The 23,039-nt window shown below is 35.7% G+C and overlaps 2 protein-coding genes across 2 annotated transcripts; one reads left to right on the top strand and one right to left on the bottom strand.

Moving 5' to 3' along the window:
- Nucleotides 1-575: 575 nt before the first annotated feature.
- On the bottom strand, nt 576-18,768 carry gle1 (GLE1 RNA export mediator). Its single transcript, XM_081348885.1, has 16 exons — nt 18,534-18,768; nt 17,246-17,488; nt 15,077-15,223; nt 13,990-14,138; nt 13,219-13,279; nt 11,573-11,821; nt 10,514-10,742; nt 9,245-9,357; nt 9,078-9,147; nt 8,121-8,263; nt 7,856-8,046; nt 4,630-4,759; nt 3,750-3,854; nt 3,585-3,667; nt 1,151-1,214; nt 576-1,074 (listed from the first exon to the last, which is right to left on the bottom strand). The coding sequence occupies exons 1-16, from the start codon at nt 18,630-18,632 to the stop codon at nt 1,006-1,008; spliced, it is 2,145 nt and encodes a 714-aa protein (XP_081205011.1). The 5' UTR covers nt 18,633-18,768; the 3' UTR covers nt 576-1,005.
- A 219-nt stretch (nt 18,769-18,987) lies between these two features.
- Nucleotides 18,988-22,463, top strand: cUnh22orf39 (chromosome Un C22orf39 homolog). The gene is made up of 3 exons (XM_081348480.1): nt 18,988-19,034; nt 19,434-19,601; nt 20,604-22,463. Exons 1-3 carry the CDS (start codon nt 19,014-19,016, stop codon nt 20,733-20,735), a joined length of 321 nt encoding a protein of 106 aa, XP_081204606.1. The 5' UTR covers nt 18,988-19,013; the 3' UTR covers nt 20,736-22,463.
- The last annotated feature ends 576 nt before the right edge of the window (nt 22,464-23,039 follow it).

The following is a 23,039-nucleotide window of genomic DNA, read 5'->3' as shown; positions in this document are numbered from 1 at the left end:
AAGTTAAATTTAAATGATGGCTTTGTTTTGGGTTTTTTGGTTGCTTTGTTCGGTTGAACGTGTCTAATTTTTTATTTTATTTATTGTCATTGTTTATAAGTTGAGCTATAAAAGCTCAACTTATAAACAATTTTATAAAAAAATAAAAAAGGTAGTTGTGACTTTTTCCTTAGAAAAGTAGCAATTCTGACTTTATAACTTGCAAGTGAGTTTGTATTTCACTATTCTGAGAAAAAAAAGAAAGAATTGAATGAGATGATATAAACAATTTTGTGAGATTTAAAAAAAAAATGCAATTACCTTTTTTTATTCCCTTGCGGAAAACAATCTTCCATATTGAGCCGACGTAATAAATAGCGTAATAAAACTCTGATGTTTTATGGTTTTAATTGGTATGCTGAACCCTTTTAAAGCAATACTTTCTTAAATAACAATACGGGCATATTAGCTTTTAATTTTTTGGTCACTCAAAAGTTTCTGAAGAACAGAAAAGACCAGGTTTGTACTGGATCCCGATCAGTAGAACTACAAAAACAAAAGAGCGCCACTTTCTGATCACACACTTGAAAACACACTTGAAAGGAATCATAATACACTTGGTGTACTTGTTTAATCCTAATGCCATATAAATTCATAAATATCTGCATCAATATACAGTACATTTCATCCTAGATTACACTCCATCATAGTCCAAAAACAAGTCGTATGCTTTGGGGAAACTGATTACAGTTAACAATCATTAGTCTAAAACATATAATAAACTTGGGTTGTGGGATTACTTTCATGAATATGAGATTGACTGGATATATTAAGACACCCACATGTGATTAAACATCATATTACATGCTCAAATAAATGAAAACATACTTGAACTTAAGATGGCATGATGCTCTATTAAATGAATCCTCAACTTTTACATGAACACATACGTCCATTGCTTATACTTCGCTTCAGTGTTAGGGTTAGAATAGTTTGGGTTAGAATATCTCAACACACTTCCATCGCTCAGGACCGGAAGAAGGCAGAGCCCAGCTCGCTCCTGGGAGTGGGAATCTGCTTGGTTCGTAAAGACGTCTGGGTAAGAGAAAGAACAGAAGCAGTGAGTATTCAGTGTGCATGAGTTATTAAAGATCTAGAAAATGACGCTCACCTCTAGAAACTGTTTGAGTCTGGTTACCGAGCCCATCTGGCCAGTGCTGGTGACCGCTTCAATCCTGAGGGAATAAAAAGGTTTAGTTTAAAGCAACACTATAGAACTTTTACTCTTCGGTCCCCCTACAGGTTAGAAGTGGATCTGTCCATTACCGCTGTCGTAAATAATTTAGCCTACCGTCGCACACACGCTCGCTGTTTATCCAGCGCCGGTGTGGTGAACAAATGAGTCCGAGCTTAGGACCCAAGCAATCCGATTGGTTCAAAGCACGTTTTATGGGTAATCGCTTTAGTGCCTGGTTACAAATCATACAAAATCACTTTATTATAGAAGACGTATGTACTACGTTATAACAAGTCATTAATGTATTTAAACTTATGTTTCATATACTAGTATTTAACCGAAGCTATAGATTGTGAAATTAAACATTTCTCGTTGTTAGTGTTTTTTAGTTAGCTTAGCATACAGCTAACGTTATCCGATGATCGTGCTGAGCTTATACTAGCTTTTTAGCCTTGACTAAAGAACAGGCGCTATCTGTATAAACAAACAACATATTTGAGCTTCAAACAACTACATTCTCGACTGAAAAACTCTTAAAACTACATTTCGTGACACAATAACAGCAGTATTTTTAAATTTCGGGGTCACGTTAGCTACATGTTATCGCGAGAACAGATTTAGAGCAGGCATACTACTAGCATACTAATAGGGTCCTAAGCTCGGACTAATCTCTTCAATAGGACTCATTTATTCACCACACCGGCTTTTGAATGAATAGAGTATGTTGCATGATTTTATGAAAGTATGATGTATTGCGACATCAGAAACGAAGAACAACAAAATAATGACTATTGTAACGTTTGCCGGAAAGCAAGTCAGATTTGTAGTTTCTTATGTCTCATTCGAAGTACAGAAACGCGACCCGATCTGGCAAACTTGCATAGTGCGGTTATAGCCGATATAGTGCCGTTCACCCTGTTACGACTTGATGAACCACTGACACGATTTTGGAAACATTATTTTAAGGTAAAAAACATCTTTAGTGTTGCTTTGATCAATAAGTGAGCAGTTTACACCTGGTATTAATATATGATTTTGATGATTTAATTTCTGTTTACACCAGATAAGGGCCTAAAATTAACACTCACCAAGCACCAAATGAGAGCAACAATCTGCGTTGGTGAGTATATGAAACGGTGTCACTCGCCAGTGAAATTTTTTATTATGAATTCTAGCAATGCATGAACATGAACAAATGTGAATGACGCCCGGGACAGTTGACGGGCCAGCGCTGCATCTTCACGAATGTTTAAGCCTTGGCAATTTAAATATTCAAGCGCAAGAAGATGCAAAAGCAAGCTAGTTTCGTTCCCCGCGCGCTCTGTGGAAAGTTTTGTGTGTGCAAAAATCCGACGTGATCACATCTCAAGTAGCGCGTGAATACTGAACTGAGCGCTCTTTCATGCACATGAGCGGACAAATTCACACAAAATTATGTCAAAAATAGCGAGTATGCATAGTCGGTTATGTCTTAAGTGAATATAAACAGTTGAGAAAGTAAACGTGTGTCAGTATCAGTGTATTAGATCAGTGCATTCACTCTTAAAGTGACAGCATCCTAATATTCCTGACGCCGTCTGTGTTTTTAATGTTAATCAAACAACAAAGAAAAAAAATGACTCACTGCTCTTGACTAAATAACCTTTGTAACTTTAATAAGGATGTTTAATTTATACAGTGAAGCGTCATTTTACATTTGATTACTTTAATTTTAAATATCTGTACCTGAAAACTACCGTCAGACGTACCGGACAAACCTTAATAGCACTGCTTATTTCATTTGTACCTTTGTTATATTGTATTTATTTGTGCTTTTGCTTGTAATTTAATCATTTGTTGTTATTTTATTACTGACGGTTTACTTGTCATTAATAATGTTTTAAATGTATATTAGTTAGGCTAGTAGTTTTAGCTGTGGTCTTGAAATTGGAATAGAGAATTGTGAATCTTCAATGGTATCTAAAATGTTGGTGTCATAACTGCTTGTTTCATGGCCGGTAAAACATATTTATGGCCCGTACATTTTCTTAAATCACCGGCCAATGGCACTAAAAAAGTTATTGGTAACACTTTATTTTACAGTGTCCTTGTTGCACATGTTATAATGTAGTTACTGTAGTAATAACAGTAAATTATGTATAATAACATGCAACTAACCCTCAACCAAACCCCAATCCTTACTCTAACTCTATAGTAAGTGCATGCAGTAAATTATTATTACTCAGTACTTAAATGCATAATTAAACTGTAACTATGTAAATGAACTCAGGTTAATTTTTGGATGAATGATATATAAAGGATAAGGGTTTATAATGCATCTAGAAGGCAATAAAACAACACATTCAAAGTAGGAAATGTCTAAAAATACCTTGGGAAGTATTCCTCGATAATAAGCAATATCACTTTCCAGAACTGGCCGCGATATTGTTTCATTAGGGCATTTCCACAGACCTAAAGAGATGCACATGCCAACAAATATTGAGTGTGAACAATAATAAAAAACAGTTCGTTTGCAATAGGAAGACAAATGTACCTCCAGGAAGTCGAAGAGAATAGTCGCTGTGATGTCAGCGATCGGCTCCATGTTGAGAATTTGGGCCAGCCAGCGCCAGCCGTGATTTAACCCATGAGGATGAGGCTGTCAGAGGAGACACGCTTATATTAGAGATTCAGATTCACACATATGACAGTCGCATCCAGAATCATTCTCTATGTCCACCCTATAAAGCATATTCATATTTCTAAAGCCTCTAAATGATCAGAACTTTACTGATAAACCAGTCGCCTGACTGATAGATTAGACTTTTTTTAAGCAAATAAATGTATTTTATTATAATTGTACAAACGCTTATTGGACTGAAGCAACTTAGGTTTAATTTATTATCCATACATGATTTATTAGAAAAATCGAATGAGTATCAAATATGATCATCAGGCTTTTGAGGAAAGTTTATTAGTTCATCATCATTGCATTGCATTGCATTTTAAGTTTTAAACCTACAGAGTTTTGATCATTAAACTAAACATTTAAATATATTCTTACTAAGACATATTATTGGCAGATATTTACATAAATATCTGCTATACTGTTATAAAGATATCATTGATTTACATTACAAGCATCGTATTTCATCTTACATTTTGGCGATATATATATATATTTATAAGTGCAAAATTGCATATTTTTGCTCAGTTTGGGCCTTCGTTTTTTTCCTCTTCTCACTATATCATAATATACGAGCCGTAAAAGCCTGATGTATCGAATATGATACTCAACAAAAAATACATATACAGACTTTAAAAAAAAATATTTGTCTAAAGGTTCAATAAACTGTTCCATTTGAAAAAAGTCAAACTATCATCTCATAATTCAAGCTTTAGAGGGTTAATGCATGTAAATGAGCATCACTAACCCCTTGTTTGCCAGTGTAAGGCCATCTCATCTGGATTATTGCCGCATAGAGACGAATCATTCCTGACATTCTCTTCAGGAAGCTGTCCTGCCCTTCCACTTTGGAGTCATCCACACGGTATCCCAGAATCCTGATGGGAAAGGTACATTCATAATGCTTTACACCTCAAGAAATATTAAGATTTAGATATTATATATAGAATTTTCATCCATTTGGACACAGTTTTAACATAAACAAACTGTAAACCTTGATCTGATGCATATTTGTCATTCAAAACTGGTCAGATTTCTGTAATAGTTTCAATTGATTTAATCTAACACATTTTAACTTATTGCATATTGCTTGTTCCACAGCTAGCAAGTTGATATTTTTTAAGTGAATAAATTTAATTGGGTTACACTTTATTTTAAGGTGTCATTGTAACAGTGTAATTATATTTTTAAGTACTGAGTAATATTAATTAACTACATGTACTTACTATAGGGTTAGGGTAGGATTAGGATTTGGTTGAGGGTTAGTTGCATGTAATTATGCATAATTTACTGTTATTACTATGGTAAGTACATGTAACAACATATGCATCAACACTGTAAAATAAAGTGTTACCTTTAATTGTTGTCCACAATGAACTGATTTCTACTAATTCTGAGCAATATGAATAAATGCGTTCTAAAAACATGATTATTTAAATAAAATAAAATGCAAAGAGATAATAATACACTATGCCATGACATTTGTGAGTGCAGAAATTGTAACTGTTTCTTACTCGTCTCGTTCCATGTACTGAAAAATATGCATCATTAGTTTATGTTGAAACTGTGTGATCCAAAGGGACGGAAAAATCAACAAAGACATTTGTTTTCCTCTTCCAACCCCCTTCTTTTTTTTTTTTTTTTACCAAAAGGGCCATTTGTGATTCCTGAAAGCTCAGAGGTGCCGACGGTGATCAAGATCTGCTAATTACCACACCTTTTGAACAGTAGGGAAAGCTGTAATCTGCTGATTGGTCGGTTTGAATGTCTTTAAAACACCAGGTGTAAACGGGTATGTGTCTCCCTCGTCTACTTGTGATTCGAGACAAAAGCGCATCTGAATACCAGGTGTAAACGGCCTAGACATTGCTCTCAAAGGTCAGGACGTTCACTAACAGTACACCGCTGGTCAAGCATTTCAAATATCTTTTTACCCATAAGCAAAAAACAAAACTGAACCTCGCCGTGATTATATCGGGGTCTTTTAGGGTTGCCAACTTCAGAAAAGTAAAAAACAGGACAATCGTGGTTCTTTATAGGAAAATAAGGGACTTTCAAAATATTATATGTGTATCACATACATTTCAGTGTCTACAGTTAGGTACAGTACAGGCCAAAAGTTTGGAAACATTACTGTTTTTAATGTTTTTGAAAGAAGTTTCTTCTGCTCATCAAGCCTGCAGTTATTTGATCAAAAATACAGAAAAAAAAATTAATATTGATATATTATTACAATTTAAAATAATTGGTTTTCAATTTATTATACTTTAAATTATAATTTATTTCTGTGATGCAAAGCTGAATTTTCAGCATCATTACTCCAGTCTTCAGTGTCACATGTGACATCCAGTCTATCACATGATCCTTTAGAAATCTTTCTAACATTCTGATTTATTATGAGTGATGGAAACAGTTCTGCAGCCTAATATATTTGATGAATAAAAGGTTAAAAAGAACTGCATTTATTCAAAATAAAAAAATATTTTCTAATAATATAAATCTTCTTTACTATTACTTTTTATCAATTTAACACATCCTTGCTGAATACAAGTATTGATTTATTTCAAAAAAAAGAAAGAAAAAAAATTACTGACCCCAAATTAATGACCAGTAGTGTATATTGTTCTTACAAAAGATTTCTTTTTTTTTTTTTTTTTTTTTTTTACTTTTTATTAATCAAAGTATCCTCAAAAAGCATCACAGGTTATGAAAATATGTTTCCAACTTTGATAATGAATCATCATATTATAATGATTTCTAAAGGATCATGTGATAGACTGGATGTCACATGTGACACTGAAGACTGGAGTAATGATCCTGAACATTCAGCTTTGCATCACAGAAATAAATGATCATTTAAAAGTATAATAAATTGAAAACCAATTATTTTAAATTGTAATAATATATCACAATATAAAAAAAAATTTCCTGTATTTTTGATCAAATAAATGCAGGCTTGATGAGCAGAAGAAACTTCTTTCAAAAACATTAAAAACAGTAATGTTTCCAAACTTTTGGCCTGTACTGTATGTGTATAAAAGGTTCTCAGACATAAACACATTTGCTTTGTGTAACCTATTTATGCATAATTTAATTCTAAAAAGAATCATACAAAAAAAAAAAGTCACATTACACACAAACAATTGTTCAAAATAACTGCATTTATCTGAAATAGAAAGCTTCATTAACATTAGACAACACAGTTCAAAAGTTTGAGGTCAGCAATTTAAATCTTTTTTTTGTTGTTGTTGGAAAGAAATTAAAGAAAGTAATGGCCTACTTTTATTCAGCAAGGATGCATTAAATTAATCAAAGTGACAGTAAAGACATTTTTAATGTAAGAAAAGCTTTCTATTTCAGATAAATCTATTTTGAACGAATCCTGAAAAAAAAAATGTTTTCAACATTAATAAATAACCAGAAATGTTTCTTGAGCAGCAAAATCACATCAGCATATTATTCCCTCAGATAGAGGATTCTGTTCACAAATCAAACTGATTTGTCCCAAAAGAATGATTAATTCCCAGTGTGTTACTGGTACGGTCTGATGCGCGTGATTGGATGATGACTAGTGTCGTGATCATTCTCAAGTGTTGTGTTGTTGTTGTATCAGTCAGTGGTTAGATCAGTGTAGCAGTCAGTAAACGCGACAAGGGAGGTCATGACCCAATATACGGGACGTCCTGGCTAATGCGGGACAGTTGGCGACCCAAGGGTCTTTAGTCATTCGGCAGCCTGAACCACTGTAGTGAAACCACCCTTACAATATGCAACTCAAATACAAAATTCAAAGTTTAAGGTTTAGCTGTCTTCATAAAGGAACCGTTCTTGTATTTTAAAGAAAAAAAAGGAGTGCATGATGCATGGACAAACACCTAAACACCAGTGCAGATGCAAAAGCACATTCTCTGTGAACGGCCCAAAGTGTCTTTAGTCTTGTTCAGTAGATCCCGGTGATCCAGCAATACTCTTACCTCTGGTAATCCTCCACAGACGTGCCACGCTCCATCGGCGGGTAGTGTGGCACCGCATACGGGCACTTCTTGTGGAGGTGGGCGAGTATAAGGTCTCCAATTTTAGGATGCATTTCCATTATTCCTGACGCCACAGCGGCGATGGGGAACGCTGCTGAATGATTAGACGCCACCTCCTCTTCTCCTTGTTTCTGCAAATGCATTATTAAAATCAACTTTATTTGCCTTCAAAAATCGACTCGTTTTGTGCAAAAACCTTCCTTACCACAAACTTTTCTGCCAGTCTATAACTGACAAACTCCAGACCCTGCGGATGCTGCGACGTCGACACACTCTTTCCAGCCGACGTCACCGGACGTCCCGACAGCAGCTTATCGATCTTCTCAAAGGCCTCTTTCAGCGGGGAACCTGCACGCACAAACCACGTTTAAAGAAAATAAACAGGCGTACTGAAATATTCAGTGGAAACAGGAAACAAATGGTTTTGGTTTTCCTTTAGAACATTCATCAACCAATCAGATTCAAGCATTCAAAAGCCCAGTAGAATAATTACCACTTACCATTCTCCATTGGCACATTTTGGCTGCGTATTTCAACGTGGATAAGCTACACTAGGTAAACACGTCAAATGTGTGAATGCGATCTCTTGATTAATCGATTTTCAGGAAGATGAACCAATATCGATTCTTTACTATTTCCACGGCTTTGACCGAATTTTACGGCTTTCACCGTTATACGGTAGGGGGCGCTATGACATCTTCTGAAAGAGTACCGAAGCTACAAACAGGCAAAAAAGCAGCAGAAACAAGCGATAAAATTACCTTCTTTCTTTTGATATATTGCACGTTCAGATATTCACACAACAAAATATTCTGGGGGACATTACATTTTTTGTGAAAATGATCAAAAACGCTGGTGGTTGCAGGGAGCTTTTTTTTTTAATGCTGCCAATGAAAGTTCAATCTCATAATATCAATCTTAGTAAATAATGTTTTCAGTTGAGGCATGAACAAAACTTAACTAAACTTTTATTGCACCTGCCATTTAATGGAAACATATTATATAATTAAAAAGATAAAAACTGCCTAAATGTTTGTATAAAACTCAATGTTGATTATTAAATCAATTTGATAAATAAATAAACATTATTTTCAGCTCAATGAAAACCTTTGGTTTTGGTGTTTCAGTAACGAATGAATGATTTGTGTGTGTCATTGCTCACCTGAGCTGTTAGCGATCTGGCTAACAGGTGTGGTTGCAGCCTTTTGGAGCTCCATTTTTAATTTCTTCATCTGCACACATTCATAATATAAAACCCAGAAGGGGAAGATGGTTATTCAGTACAACAGAATACAGACAGTATCCACTGAAATGCTGCGGGCGTCTGACCTGCGTGTCTTTGGCTTTGCTGAGGTCTTCAGAAGCCTGAGCGCACTGGTTGGCCGAATCCTGTAGTGCGTTGTACCATTTTAAAGTGCTTTCATCGGCTCCAGTCTGCAAACCTGCAGAGGAGATGAGAAACAAGACACATTTATTTGTATAGTACTTTTCACCACACAGTCTCAAAATAGATTTACAGAAAGCCATACTGTTATGTCTGTAAAAGCATAAATCATATAGCGAGTTCCATGGCTGGGTCGTATATAATGATGGTATAAATGAACCTCTGGATATCAATTTAGCCATATTGTATTTATATATATATATATATATATATATATATATATATATATATATATATATATATATATATATATATGTGCCACAGTTTTGCGGGTACACGCCTCAGCGTTTGAATGTAATTAAAGTCGTGATGAAACGCAAGTACCATCTGTCATATTCATTTGAAGATCAAGTTTGATTAAACATTATGAGGTCTAAAAAATTTAAAACATGAAAACATGATGAATCATTAATAATATTATCCATTACAAAATAGAGAAGGGTGCATTTCATTTCATGCCGAAATAAAAAATATTAGTCGGTTTTGTTCAAAGTGAGAATAAGTTGTAAAGAATAAGAAAAAGTGTTAACATTTTATAAAAGTAATTTAAGCAACTGTAATTAAATTACAGCAAATTTACTGTATTGTGATCCATCCTAAAAACTCTGGTTTAGAGAGGTATTTAAAAACTTCAGATCATGTTTGCCTTTAAAGTCGGCATTAAATGAAACTTAATACAATTTTCTAAATGTAAATTGTAATTAATACGTGCTTATGTTTCATTTTTAAAATAGGTTTTAATCAAGAGTAATTGGACCTTCTGGTGCGCTTAAGCTCCGCCCACGCAAACTAGGCATTGCACTCGGATTCATTTAAAAATATGGAAGAAAATATTGTGACTTTAAAAGAATAGTTCAGCCAAATAATTAAATTCTGTCTTCATTTTCTCACACTCATGTTGTTCCAAACCTGTATTTTTACCATACGGTTTCCAAGAGTTTATAGTGACTTAGCAAAGCAAAAGAGCAAAAAAAGCATCATAACATTACACTTTTTTCACTATATTTCACTATATTTAAGTCCTCTGAATCTGAAGTCACTGCGGCTCTCCAATCAAATGTTGGTGCAGTTTGACCAAAACATCTACTGTGCTCCACAGAAGACCACAGGTTAGGAATGACATGAGCATGAACTTTCATTATTATTATGTTCACCTTCTCTTTTGGCTTTCTCTATAGTGGACCGTGCTGCATTTTTCTTTTGCTCCTCTTGCTGGGCTTTCAGCTCAGCCTGCCTCTTCTTATCCTCCTCCTCTTCCTCCTGTTCTCTCTTCTTCCTCTCAGCAGCCCGTGTCACCTCTTCCTGCAAGCCTCGGACCAATGACCTCATTTCCTGTAGCGCTCGCTCCGCCACATTCAAATCCTCCACGCTCAGAAACTGACCCTGAGAACAGTTTACATGTTACATTGATGCATTTAGCAGACACTTTTATCCAAAGCGGCTGGAATTGCATGGATATTAGCGGCAGTGTTGGGGGAAACTCATTACAAGTAACTTGAGTAACGTAATCAGATTACTTTTTCAAGTAACTAGTAAAGCATTACTTTTTCAATTTACAACAAAATATCTGAGTTACTTTTTTAAATTAAATAATGCTAGTTCCTTTCTCACATTTATTGACTGACAACTCTCCTGTCAACATGCTGAGAGAAATAAAGTGAGGAGGTGTTGTGTGTGTGTGTGTGTGTGTGTGTGTGTGTGTGTGTGTGTGTGTGTGTCGCATAAGGTGGCCTTCTGCTGCTTGCAAACAGACTCTTTTAAGAAGACAGTGGATTTCCATTAATTTGTCGCCCTGATTCCACACGCTATGCGCGAATACACTGCAGGCTCACTCTCGCTCGTATCAAAGGTAAATCATCAACACTATCATCCCTTACATGCGTTTTATTTAACTAAATACATCATAATCAGTTACTTTACTTCCTGAACAAGTGCGCATTCGAGTCCATGTTGCTTTCACATTCACGCAAACACGGTTTAAGTGCAACCGAACTCAGACCACTCCTCCAGGTAGTCTCGGGTTCGGTACCCCAGTGCGCACCCCTGGGTCCGCATGACAGCGTTCATGACCCTAGACCCTTTCCGAACTAAACTGCCAGTGTGAAAGCACCCAATTAGTTTCTTTTTTTTGGGAGTAACGCAATATTAAAGTAATACATAACTTTTAAAAAGTAACTTTCCCCAACACTGATTAGCGGTGCATGTCGACTCACGTCTGCGGAGGCCGGCACCACCTCTGACACCTGCGAGCAGAGCTGGTTGCCACGGGTGATGTAGGGGGTGTGGTCAAGGGCGGAGTCTGTGGATGGGCGTGGCTGTAAGAGCTGGTTGAGTTGCAGCACTTCCTCCTGTATTGCATTAATGGCTCTGTGCCGCTCTCTTCCCTCCACCTGCCGCTGGCGCTCGAGCTCCGCCTCACGCAGACGCTGCTGCTCCATCTCACGCAGACGCAGGTTCAGGATCTGCAACACAAAAAACAAGGTTTTTACCCGACATAGGCATAATATTCCAGGTACTGATATTTGCTAGGGGTGTAACAATATATCGTGTCACAATATATCGCAAAACAAAAATGCAACAATATGTATTGTGGATAGTGACAATATGTATGTATAGTTCATCCAAAATAAAATTACTGTGTGTGAAAAAATGATAGTTTTCAGAGTTTTAGTGTCAGTACTACAATTAACTGCTATATATAATGTATAATAATGCAATGGGGGAATATTTGTGGGTCATGATAATGCCAAATATCTGTTACCAGAAAAAGTGGCATACATTATCTTAAATACATCTAGTGATTGAGAGAGTGCAAGCATATTCTTAATATAATTATGTATTTTTAGCTTCTGAATCATGAATATTTTTATTCTGGTGTCTCTATTGTCCTGTGCATTGGGTTATTGGGTATTCATTTACACATACAATGTAATTCCAAATTTAGCATTTTAACCTTTTACCTCATGGAGTATCGCAATAATATCGTATCGTGAGTTCAGTATCGTGATATGTATCGAAGTGTGACATGAGGGTATCTTTACACCCCTAATATTTACACTTGTCTTTATTTATCATATAAACAAAGCTTTTTTTCCTCTTAAAAACTGCAGTCAAACCTAACTGATGCAAAATGGTACAGAGATCACAGCCAAAAATTAAACGGACATATAGTAAAACATAAGGGGTCAATGCTGCTGGGACAACTATAATATGTTGATTATACTACACTATATATTACAGCTGCTGTTTCTAAATTCAGTATAATCTCGATCTCGTTTGTGCACTGTTAAAAAACAAACAAAAAAAAACACCTAATTCAACTAATGTTGCTGCATTAAATGTTTAAGTATAATCAAACTGGTTGTACAACTCATTTTTTAAAATCTTGTCTAGTGGAATATCTTATAGGCCTGGTTTCACAGATAAGGCTTAGATTAAGCCAGGATTAGGCTTTTATAAACGTGCATTAGAAAAAAAACATTACTGGTGTGCATTGAGACAAAACAAGGGCACTGATATATTTTAAGATAAGCCAGTGCAAGTTGCTTTCAGTTAAAACAGCTCAATAATGCATGTTAGTCTGGGACTAGGCTTAAACCTTGTCTGTGAGACTGGGGATTAATGTATTAAAGGTGAAATGTATGAAATAATTTTGTTAAAGTATATGTTGCTATGACTTATTGATCATATAATTTTAAACTACTAGTTGCACATTTCTGCTTTTTAACTGGTTTAATCATACTTTTTGAAGTCTAAATTATTTTCTATGGTAATGGACTTCATGTCACAGATGCTCTTGATAGAGTTTAGCTAACTGAATCGGGAAGATTTCTGTAATATCAAATCCTCATAATCTTACTTTCATTCGGTGTCTGTGTTCCTCTCGCAGCTTCTCTTGCCGGCCGATACTCTCCTGCGTCCTTCGCACACAAAACACCAATTAAAACTAATTCTGTACATGATTCAAACACATTGACTCTAAATAAGAATGAATGCATCAGTAGCCACGTTTCCATTACCCTTCAAATTGCGCAAATTGAAATTGCGAATTGAAAATAGGCCCAATGGAAACACGTCAATTTCGCAAAAACTCCCATTTAATCGCAAAAAAAGTTTTTATGCTCACATGAGGAGGTTTTTCATGCAATTCGAAAAATGAATATTTCGCAAAAACTGCAATGGAAACAGTCACCTGACATCGATTGGACAGAAGACGAGACGTATGTTTGGACAGAATACGAGACAAAGTTCTGTATTAAATTCATAAAAGACAAAAGTATTACAGGAATACTGGATTCTAAACCAAATGCCACAATCAAGAGCTTGAGGCAGAAATGAGGGAGAAATACCCAGAAACTCCTCATATGAGCCGCGCACAAGTATAAGGGTCTTTCCTTGCCATTAATGCTTGGATACACACCTACGTCTCCTTCCATTAAAAATAATGGCTAGTTTATGGCTGGGATATATATATAAGTTTTAGTCGCATAACATCGGTTAATGGAAACGCCGTCATTTCGCAATGGTTTTTTATTGACATTTAGAAAAAAAAAAAAAAAATCGCAAATGTTTTGTGCAAATCTGTAATGGAAACGCGCCCAGTGTGAGTGACAGATCAGGGGTCACATACCCTTTCTCCATCATGTCTCTCATACTCTGGTGATCCTGTCTCTGTTTGAGCTCCATGAACTCCTCGAAGCGCTTGAGCTGCTCAGACTCCCGGTTGGCGACTGTGGCCACCAGCCGCTCCTGTTGCTCCTGTCTGAGGCTCAGCTCCATCTGTCAGAGAAAACACACACACACACACACACACACACACACACACACACACCACCATCAGAGACTGTGTCCCAGATCAACCCCTCATTCACTATTCCCTACATTATCAAGAAATCCAATCAGTGACTGTATTTCTTTAAGACAACTGAAAAAGTTGGTATGTCCAGGTTTTTTAGAGTTGTGATAGAAAGCGTCCTGACTTTCTCAATAGTAACTAAGTCTGCACGTCTCTTGAACAGCACTTATTGTATTATTCATGCTCTTAACTCTTCTGGTATTTATGCATCAGTATTTCATTCTTTGTAAAGCTTGGGTTGTATACAGTATGTATCTATGTATGTATGTTTTTTGCCTCGGTGTTATAATTGTGGATGAGCTCACCAAGAAAAATCCCAGACAACCTGTTTGTTATGGCAATAAATAAATAAAACTTACTCCAGTCATTTAGTCCACTTGAAGGAGTGAATGAAAAGAATTCGGACAGAATTCGGAATTGTGGGATTGAATGAGTGTACCCGATAACATCCACTATGGTTTCGGACACCACTACAAATGGCTGTTACCTCAAATAATGTCTTATTTAAGGGTATAATTCACTTTATTCAGAGACATTCTTCTAAATATCTTCTTTTGTGTTCAGCAGTTCTAAGAAACCCATACAGGTTTGAAACAACTTGAGGGTGAGCAAATGATGACAAAATTTTAATTTTATAGTGAACTATTCCTTTAAGAGTATAGAGGGCGATTTCGGACACAACCAGTGTCTGGTTTGTTATTCCTACATATAAACTGCTGTTCAAAAGATTGAGGTCGGTAATATATTTTAATGTTTTGAATGGAAAGAAGTGTCTTATGCTCACCAAGGCTGCATTTCTTTGATCAAAAACACAGTAATATTGTGATTTTGTGAAACAGTGCAGAGAGAGTGTGTGTTGTACCTTTGCTCTGGCCTTGTGTTTCTGCTCACACATGCGGATGCAGCCGGCCATCTGTGTGGCTCTGGGTGACAGAACGGAGATCGACGGGGTCGAGCTGACACTCGCTTCAGGACTGACAACAGGAGCCTCCTTGATTTCCTCCCCTTTCTGACATGAACAATAAACAGAAGCAGGAACAGTCAGCATTGCAGTGCTACAATCTCATGATGAGTCTCAATATGACCAGCAACAGCACACAATATTCTTTCACTCAAGCATGAAACAGAACAATATATATTTATAAGAATTATGTTACGCATTAAACTATTAATGTGTAATGGATTATCAAAAAAGAAAAAATTAGGGATGCACGATATCGCTATCGGCTGTCATACATTGGTTGTACACTTGTTATTGCGGTGCATTGTGGGATTGAATGAGTGCACTCGATAACGTCCACTATGGTTTCGGACACCATTACAAATGGCTGTTCCCTCAAATAGTGCCCAATTTAAGGTTATGGGGGGCGATTTCGGACACAACGGACAGAGGGTGAAAACAGATGCTATAAGAAAATAAGAGTTTTTTGAACAATAAATGATGTAAACATATTCTAGTAGACCCCATAAACAAAATTATGAACCTGTAAATGAGCATAATAGGATTATTATTCCACTGTTGTTTCATAGTGTCAATTTTTTTCCCTACTAAAAGAAATATCTAGCCTGGGAAAACCCAGACAACTTCCAGCAAATTTAGATTTGCTCTGCAAGTAGTCTGGCAAAGAGCTCATTCAAGCCCATTTCTAATCCGTCGAAATCGCAGCACCAATCAGAAATGTTGGGGCGGGCTTTACACGATGACGATCGCTCTGATTGGTTTTAGGTCTATCCAATTGCGCCCAGAGGCATTTGAGCGACGTCCGTTCAACTTTTAAATGCATTATTATATTCAAATTGCACACACATGAGGACAGTCTCCATGAAAGACCCACTGGCAGATGAACGTGCTACTACATTTCTCTCCGAAACGGTAGGAAATTAAATTAGATTTAATAGAGGATTTTAACTGTGACAAGATGATTGACAGGGCAGTTTACGCGACAGGATGCACGCGACAGATCAGTCCGATAAAGATGACGAAGTAGTATGTCCCAAAGTTGCCTACTTTTTTGCTACACATTCAAAAGTAAATACCTTTTCTTCACAAAAAGAGTACATACTTTTATGGCATAGTGTAACTTAGGACGCAGCACATGGCTTTACACGATGATGATCGCTCTGATTGGTTTAGGTCTATCCAATTGCGCCCAGAGGCATTTGAGTGACGTCCGTTGGTGACGCCCCTTTGGAAATGAGTTATTAATGAAGCTTTGCCAGACCATAACTCAGTTACTACTGAGAATTGTCTGGTTTTAACCAGGCTAAGAAATATCACCACTGGTCTTACAATCTGCATTTAGCTTATGTATTGTTATAATTTGCAACAAAATGCATTTTGTCCCTGTGACTACAGATTCATTTAGCCGTTTTCCCTTGTGAAGCAGTGAGAAAGAGCACAGGTCGCTCAAAATAAGTCACAAAAATATGACTTTGCTCCACATATATTTCCATAGTTAATGTGAGAAATATTAACACGTAGAGTTCTGGAGAACAAAACAAAACCTTTAGGAATCCTAGATAACCTTAAAATGGCTAAATCCATTAGCGTCTGCACTAAGCCATCCGGCTAATATCTCTAAATAAGCTCTAACTTTAATAATGTTCAACCAAGGGAAAAAAGGCTTCTGGGGGGGTGTTTGGCTCGAGGTCATGGTGCAAAGGACCCTAGGTTGATTTTATTTCACCACTGATTTTACGAACCATCCCTTTAATCTAGTATTAGTTGCATTTAGTGCTCAATGAAATTTGGACCCCAGTTCTAGCTAATACTTTCCGGAGCAATTTGGGAATTTTGTATTGCAAAGTCATGGTACACATTGCTAAACATGTATTCATCAGGTTTACATAAGTGATTTATCTTAAAGAGACAGTAACATGACTTTGCAATATAAACTTCCCAAATTGCTCCGGAAAGTATGTATTGCAAAGTCAAGTTACTGTCTCTTTAAGATAAATCACTTATGTAAACCTGATAAATAAATGTAAAAGCAAGTCATGCATTTCGTGGCTTAATAAGCAAAGACGTCACCTTCTCCTCATCCTCCTCAGTTAAGATGGAGACCGGAGGTGGAGAGCTGGGGGATGAAGCCTGTCTGGGGCTGATGGGAAGCGAACCGCAGGCGGCAGCATCTTCAGAAAGACCCGGACTCGTATCACGAACACAGGAGGTCAGAGAGCAGGTCTTGAGCAGCGGTCGAGGACTCATCCTCTTCAGAATCTGCCCTGACAGAGGAGACAGACTGGACACCTCAATACAGCCGGCCAGAACATCCTGCAAAACAACCAAATAAAGATCACAGGACAAAACGGAAATACATAAGAGACTTTAGTGATTGTGCGTATACATTTATTTAACATTTATTTTATTAACTATTTCAAAATGTTTTATTATACACTTTTCTCTTTAGTTGAGTGAATACGGAAGCTTGTTTCCACCGTGGATTTTAAAATAAAGAAGCTTTTTCTCACAATTACGTCTTTTATTCTCAGAATGTGAGTTTAATATATCTTGTGATTTTTTATTTTGCTAAAAATAAAAAAATCTGAATTGTGAGATAAATAAAAAGTAACTTTTTATTTATTATTCCTGTGGCGGAAATAAGTTTCCATAAATAAACACTGAAATGTCAAACAAATGGGTAACACTTTGAAATAAGGTTTCATTAGTTAACATTAGAAATGAACAATAGTTCTACAGCATTTATTAATCTTAGTTTTAATTTAAACATTTACTAATACATTATTAAAATCAAAAGTTGTATTTGTTAACATTAGTTAATGCACGGTGAACTAACATGAACAAACAATGAACGGCTGGATTTTTATTAACTAACATTAACATATATTAATAAACAGTAATAAAAGTATTGAATAAAGGGTTTTCATTCTAGTAAAGTACTTTAAAAAGCTGAAGTTAAAGATACTTTAAAAAGCTACTACATATATATAAAGAGCTTGATAAATTTTGTTTATTATTATTATTATTATTATTAAATCTGACATGTATTTTTTTTGGCTCTAGCAGACTAAGAACTATAATTTAGATAATTTACAACAAATTACTGTGGCTGTACCATGGTTCAGTGATAGTATCATATAACAATAGTATAACATATTAATAACATGGTATTCTGATACATATGATTACCATATTTATGCCATGGTATCATAAAGGTACTTCACAGAGTAACGTTACCAAGGCATACAAAAAATGTAAGCACCATGGTTAATTTTTGTTAGTATTAAATGTGATTAAACCATCATAATGCTAAGATATGAGCTAAATAACACAATTCTGAAATTGTCAGCATGTTTACCTCCCCTTTTTCCAGCCAGTCTGGGCTGTATTTGAGCTTCCCCTTCGGAGAGTTTTTCAGGGCCACTAAAGTTTCAAAGCGTAGATTTTCAGAAGGCATTTTCGGGACATTAGGGAGTGTTTACCCCTCTCTGATTTACTTTACGTGAAGCTATATAACTAAAAACACCGATGTAGCCTGAACAAACCGCCGGGTGACACTGCCACTTCCGCTTCCGCCTGCTGCTGATGACTACAAAATAAAAGTCTGGATGACTAATTAAATACATGTATCGATAATTATCATACAATACACATATATATATAAGCGTCTGTATACACATATACAGACGCTTGAACAGAATAATAACATAATTACAAAATTTTATGTAATAATATATTAAATTTTAAGGCCAATTTCAGTTTATTTCACATTGTCAATAGATGGCAGTAAAGTAAACTAAAACGCTGACAAAAGTCACCAGAGAAGAGCGCGCGCAGTATGGCAGGGTCACAGTGGAGGGTCAGTCTAATATCAGTTTATCGCTATATTTTCTATTGAAATGTTGAGTAACTCGTTTGCCGTTTGTTTTGTACATATAGTAAATATTGTATACAATCAGTGTATTTGCATAATGAGGTGTAACGTTACTACTTAATAACCCAGTAAAGTCAATAAAGCATACCAAATACAATGGTACTACTATGCTTTTGGTGTGAATTACCATGTTATTCTTCATAAATATTGTACCTTTACTGTGGCAGTACCACTAAATAGTTCATTTTGTAAGTGTAATCCCTCAGAACTAAATAGAACCATTATTGTTATACTGCATGACTTGTTTTGGCCCTAAAATATGTGTATGTACCTATTTCTTTTTATTATTTTTTTTATGAGTGTATTTTTAATTCTTGGCCACAGCCACCACGTTCCTGTGACGTCTACTGGAGTGAATTCAAGCACTGCAAGAGTTTATTCAACAGATTCCATGAATACTACACCTACGGCAAAGCCCCAGACTGCCAGCAGTGGAAACAAGACTATTACACCTGCAGAGAGTGGGAGAAACACCAAAGCACACACGCCAAGGTGAGTCTCGACAGATGTGGGGTGTAGCTTACACTACCAGTCAAAAGCATGGAAATAGTATGGAAATAAGTCTCTTCTGCTCACCAAGGCTGCATTTATGTGATCAAAAATATAGTAAAAATGTGAAATATTTGTACAATGTAAAATAACTGTTTTCTATTTGAATATATTGTAAAATGTAATTTATACCTGTGATCAAAGCTGTATTTTCAGCATCATTACTCCAGTCTTCAGTGTCACATGATCCTTCAGAAATCAGTATAATATGATGATTTGAGCATTTCTTATTATTTTCATTGTTGTCCTGCTTCATATTTTTGTGAAAACCGTGATACACTATCATTCAAAAGTTGAAGTAAGATTTAAAAAAAGAAAATAAATGAATGCTTTTATGCAACAAAAATGTATTAAAATGGTCAAAATAAGATTTTTATTTTAAATAAACGCTGTTCTTTTGAACTTTGAACCTTGTGACAAGGTTTCCTCAAAAAATATTAAGCAGTAAAAATGTATCATCATCAATAATTATTGATAATAACTGCAGCAAATCAGAATATTAGAATGATTTCTGAAGGATCATGTGACATTAAATAATGTCTGCCACTGAATAAAACAATTTAAAAGGTAATTGCGACTTTTTATCTCACAATTCTGACTTGTTCTTGCAATTGCATGATAATAAAGTCAAAATTACGAGATTAAAAAGTTGCAATTACCTTTTTTAATGTTTATTCTGTGGTGGGAAACAAGCTACCATACGAAAATACTGCAGTAATGATCCTGAAAATTCAGCTTTGATCACTGGAAAATATATATATATATTCACAGTTATTTTAAATTATAATAATATTTCACAATATTTACTGTCATTTTTATTCGACCAAATAAACGTCTTTCAAAAACATGGAAAAATCCAAACTTTTGACCAGTTGTAACCCTGGTTGATGAGTTACTCTTCTCTTATACTGTGTGTTCATCATCTCATCTCATACACACCATCAGGAATCCCTCCAGGAGAGTGAGAGGAGACGGGTCGCTGAGCAGAGGAAGTTCACTCCGGTCTGGGAGCTTCGGCAAACCCCTCCGGATGACTGGCATCTCCCTCTCAACCAGGACAAACCACAGGACTCTTAAACACACACATGCGGATCATGCAGGACTATTGAGGATGCAAGAATCCGGTTACTTGAGTCGCATGAACTTCCCGTCGGGAATCTCCTCACACTACCTCTCCTGGACCCACGCGTCTCTGATCTGATTTTCCCGGGAAATGCAAAGCAGCTTAAAAAGTCTTGATCTTGATATGTAACTTAATAAAATTAACATTCAAGCATTTCATGAAAGAGTAAATATATCTGTAATTAAAGAATAGGCTTTTTATGCAGGAAGCCCAGTTTGGTCTTTAACTCTTTCAGTCCAAAAGCCATAATTTTGCAGTTTAAAGTATTTTAATTCTATAAATGCGTTTATAAATTAGTAGACATGAAATGTTTTAACAAGAGTTCAGCATTTATTGTTTTACTCGAGACCTTATTTATTGCGCTACAGAAATCAGAAATGAATATGTAAATGGGTAATTATATTAAATGTAGTATCTGTATTCTGACACTGACCACCTAAAAGTCACTGACATAAAGCTCAATATCCCAATAAAGATATTAATAATTTAACAAACCCTAGTGTTATGTTGCAGGTAAATTTGACCCATTTTGATTTTTGAGTTGTTGGAAATATCGGTTAACCTGTGTTTTTTTTTTTTTTTTTGACATTTTGTTTCTCATTTAGGGTCATGAAATGCCAAGTTTCAACACGCTGGTGTGTTTTGACATATACACATTATTTCTAATACGTTTGTGATGTTCGTGGGTCAGTCTGACCTACATATTTTAAAGGGGTGGTTGATTATGATTTCACTTGTCTAACTTTAGTTAGTGTGTAATGTTGCTGTTTGAGCATAAACAACATCTGCAAAGTTACAACGCTCAAAGTTCAAAGCAAAGAGGGATATTTGCTTTTGAAGAAATCACTTTTTAAGGACTACAACAAACGGCTGGTAGAGACTACACCACATTCCTCCCGGGTTAGTGACATCACCAACCCTAAAATTTACATAAACCCCACCCCCCGGAACACGGTTTATACATTATCATGACAGAATATGCTAACCAATAACTAGAAGATAACTCTGTAAGTATTGCTTCTACATGTTGTCACTTCTTCTTGAGTCTCTCCATCATTGTCTGACTTCATTTTGAACATAAAAGGCTAAAAGTTTTTTACATTTTTAATGCATGTGTGTGAGGTAAAAGGAGACAAGCTGTTGAAGCTCCGCCCCCTGTACCGGGAGCAGCAGCTCATTTGCATTTAAAGGAACAGACACAAAACTGTGTTTTTGCTCACCCTTAAAAAGTGACAACTTTAACAATATAAAAATATCTGTGGGGTATTTTGAGCTAAAACTTCACACACACACTATGGGGACATCAGAGACTTATTTTACATCTTGTGAAAAGGGCATTATACCGCCACTTTAATATTTTAAGGCAACCATACAGACCCAAAATAATAACATTTCTTGGTTATATTTTGTTATTTTAGTTATCTACTACCTTATGAAGCTAAAAAGGAGCCTTTCACCACTTATTTCAATACAGAAAAAAATATTGTATGTCTGTTGTAGATCTGATTTTCCCGGTGCTCACTGGGAAATGCAAAGGGTTAAAAAGTCGTGATCAAGTTAGTGCAACTCTTAAATATGTAACTAGAACATTCAAGCATTTCATGAAAGAGTCAATATGGCACAAAAATATTAGATAATGCCCTATGTTTTGATTATTTGTGAAAATACAGCTTTTAATGCTTCTTATGTGTCTATGTGGTGTTTTCAATCTGCTTTAAGACAAACCATGTGTAAATTCATAAGTCGACTCCATTGCTGAGTATTTCCTCCTTAAAACTGCAGTGAACCAAAGACAGTCTCAAAAACACACTTTGAAATCGCTGGTGTTTCTGACGTCACAAACTACCTTGTAACCAATCAGATCAACGTGTGATCGTCAACCAGTGGATCTCTGAGTGAGTGAGTGAGTGGGGGCGGGGCTAATTTGCATATTCATAGAACCGTGCTTACTAAATGAGACAAGGGTGTCGAGTTACATTCAAGATATTTTAAGGCATGAAGAATTTTTTCAAGGAAAAAAAACTTTTAAATGTTATTTAGGTGATCAAAGATGAGTTTTAAAGGATAAAATGATTGACTACAGGCGGACTTTAACTCTTTCAGTCCAAAAGTCATAATTTTGCAGTTTAAAGTATTTTAATTCTAAATGTGTTTATGATACATTTTAACAAGAGTTTGGCATTTATTGTTTCACTGAAGACCTTATTTATTGCACTACAGAAATCAGAAATTAATATGTAAATGGGTAATTATATATC

Source organism: Scardinius erythrophthalmus, assembly GCF_964197995.2.
Source record: "Scardinius erythrophthalmus genome assembly, chromosome: 20".
Classification (NCBI taxonomy): Eukaryota; Metazoa; Chordata; class Actinopteri; order Cypriniformes; family Leuciscidae; genus Scardinius; species Scardinius erythrophthalmus.
Note: the sequence above shows the minus strand (reverse complement) of the source record. Positions and strands in the feature narration are given on the sequence as shown.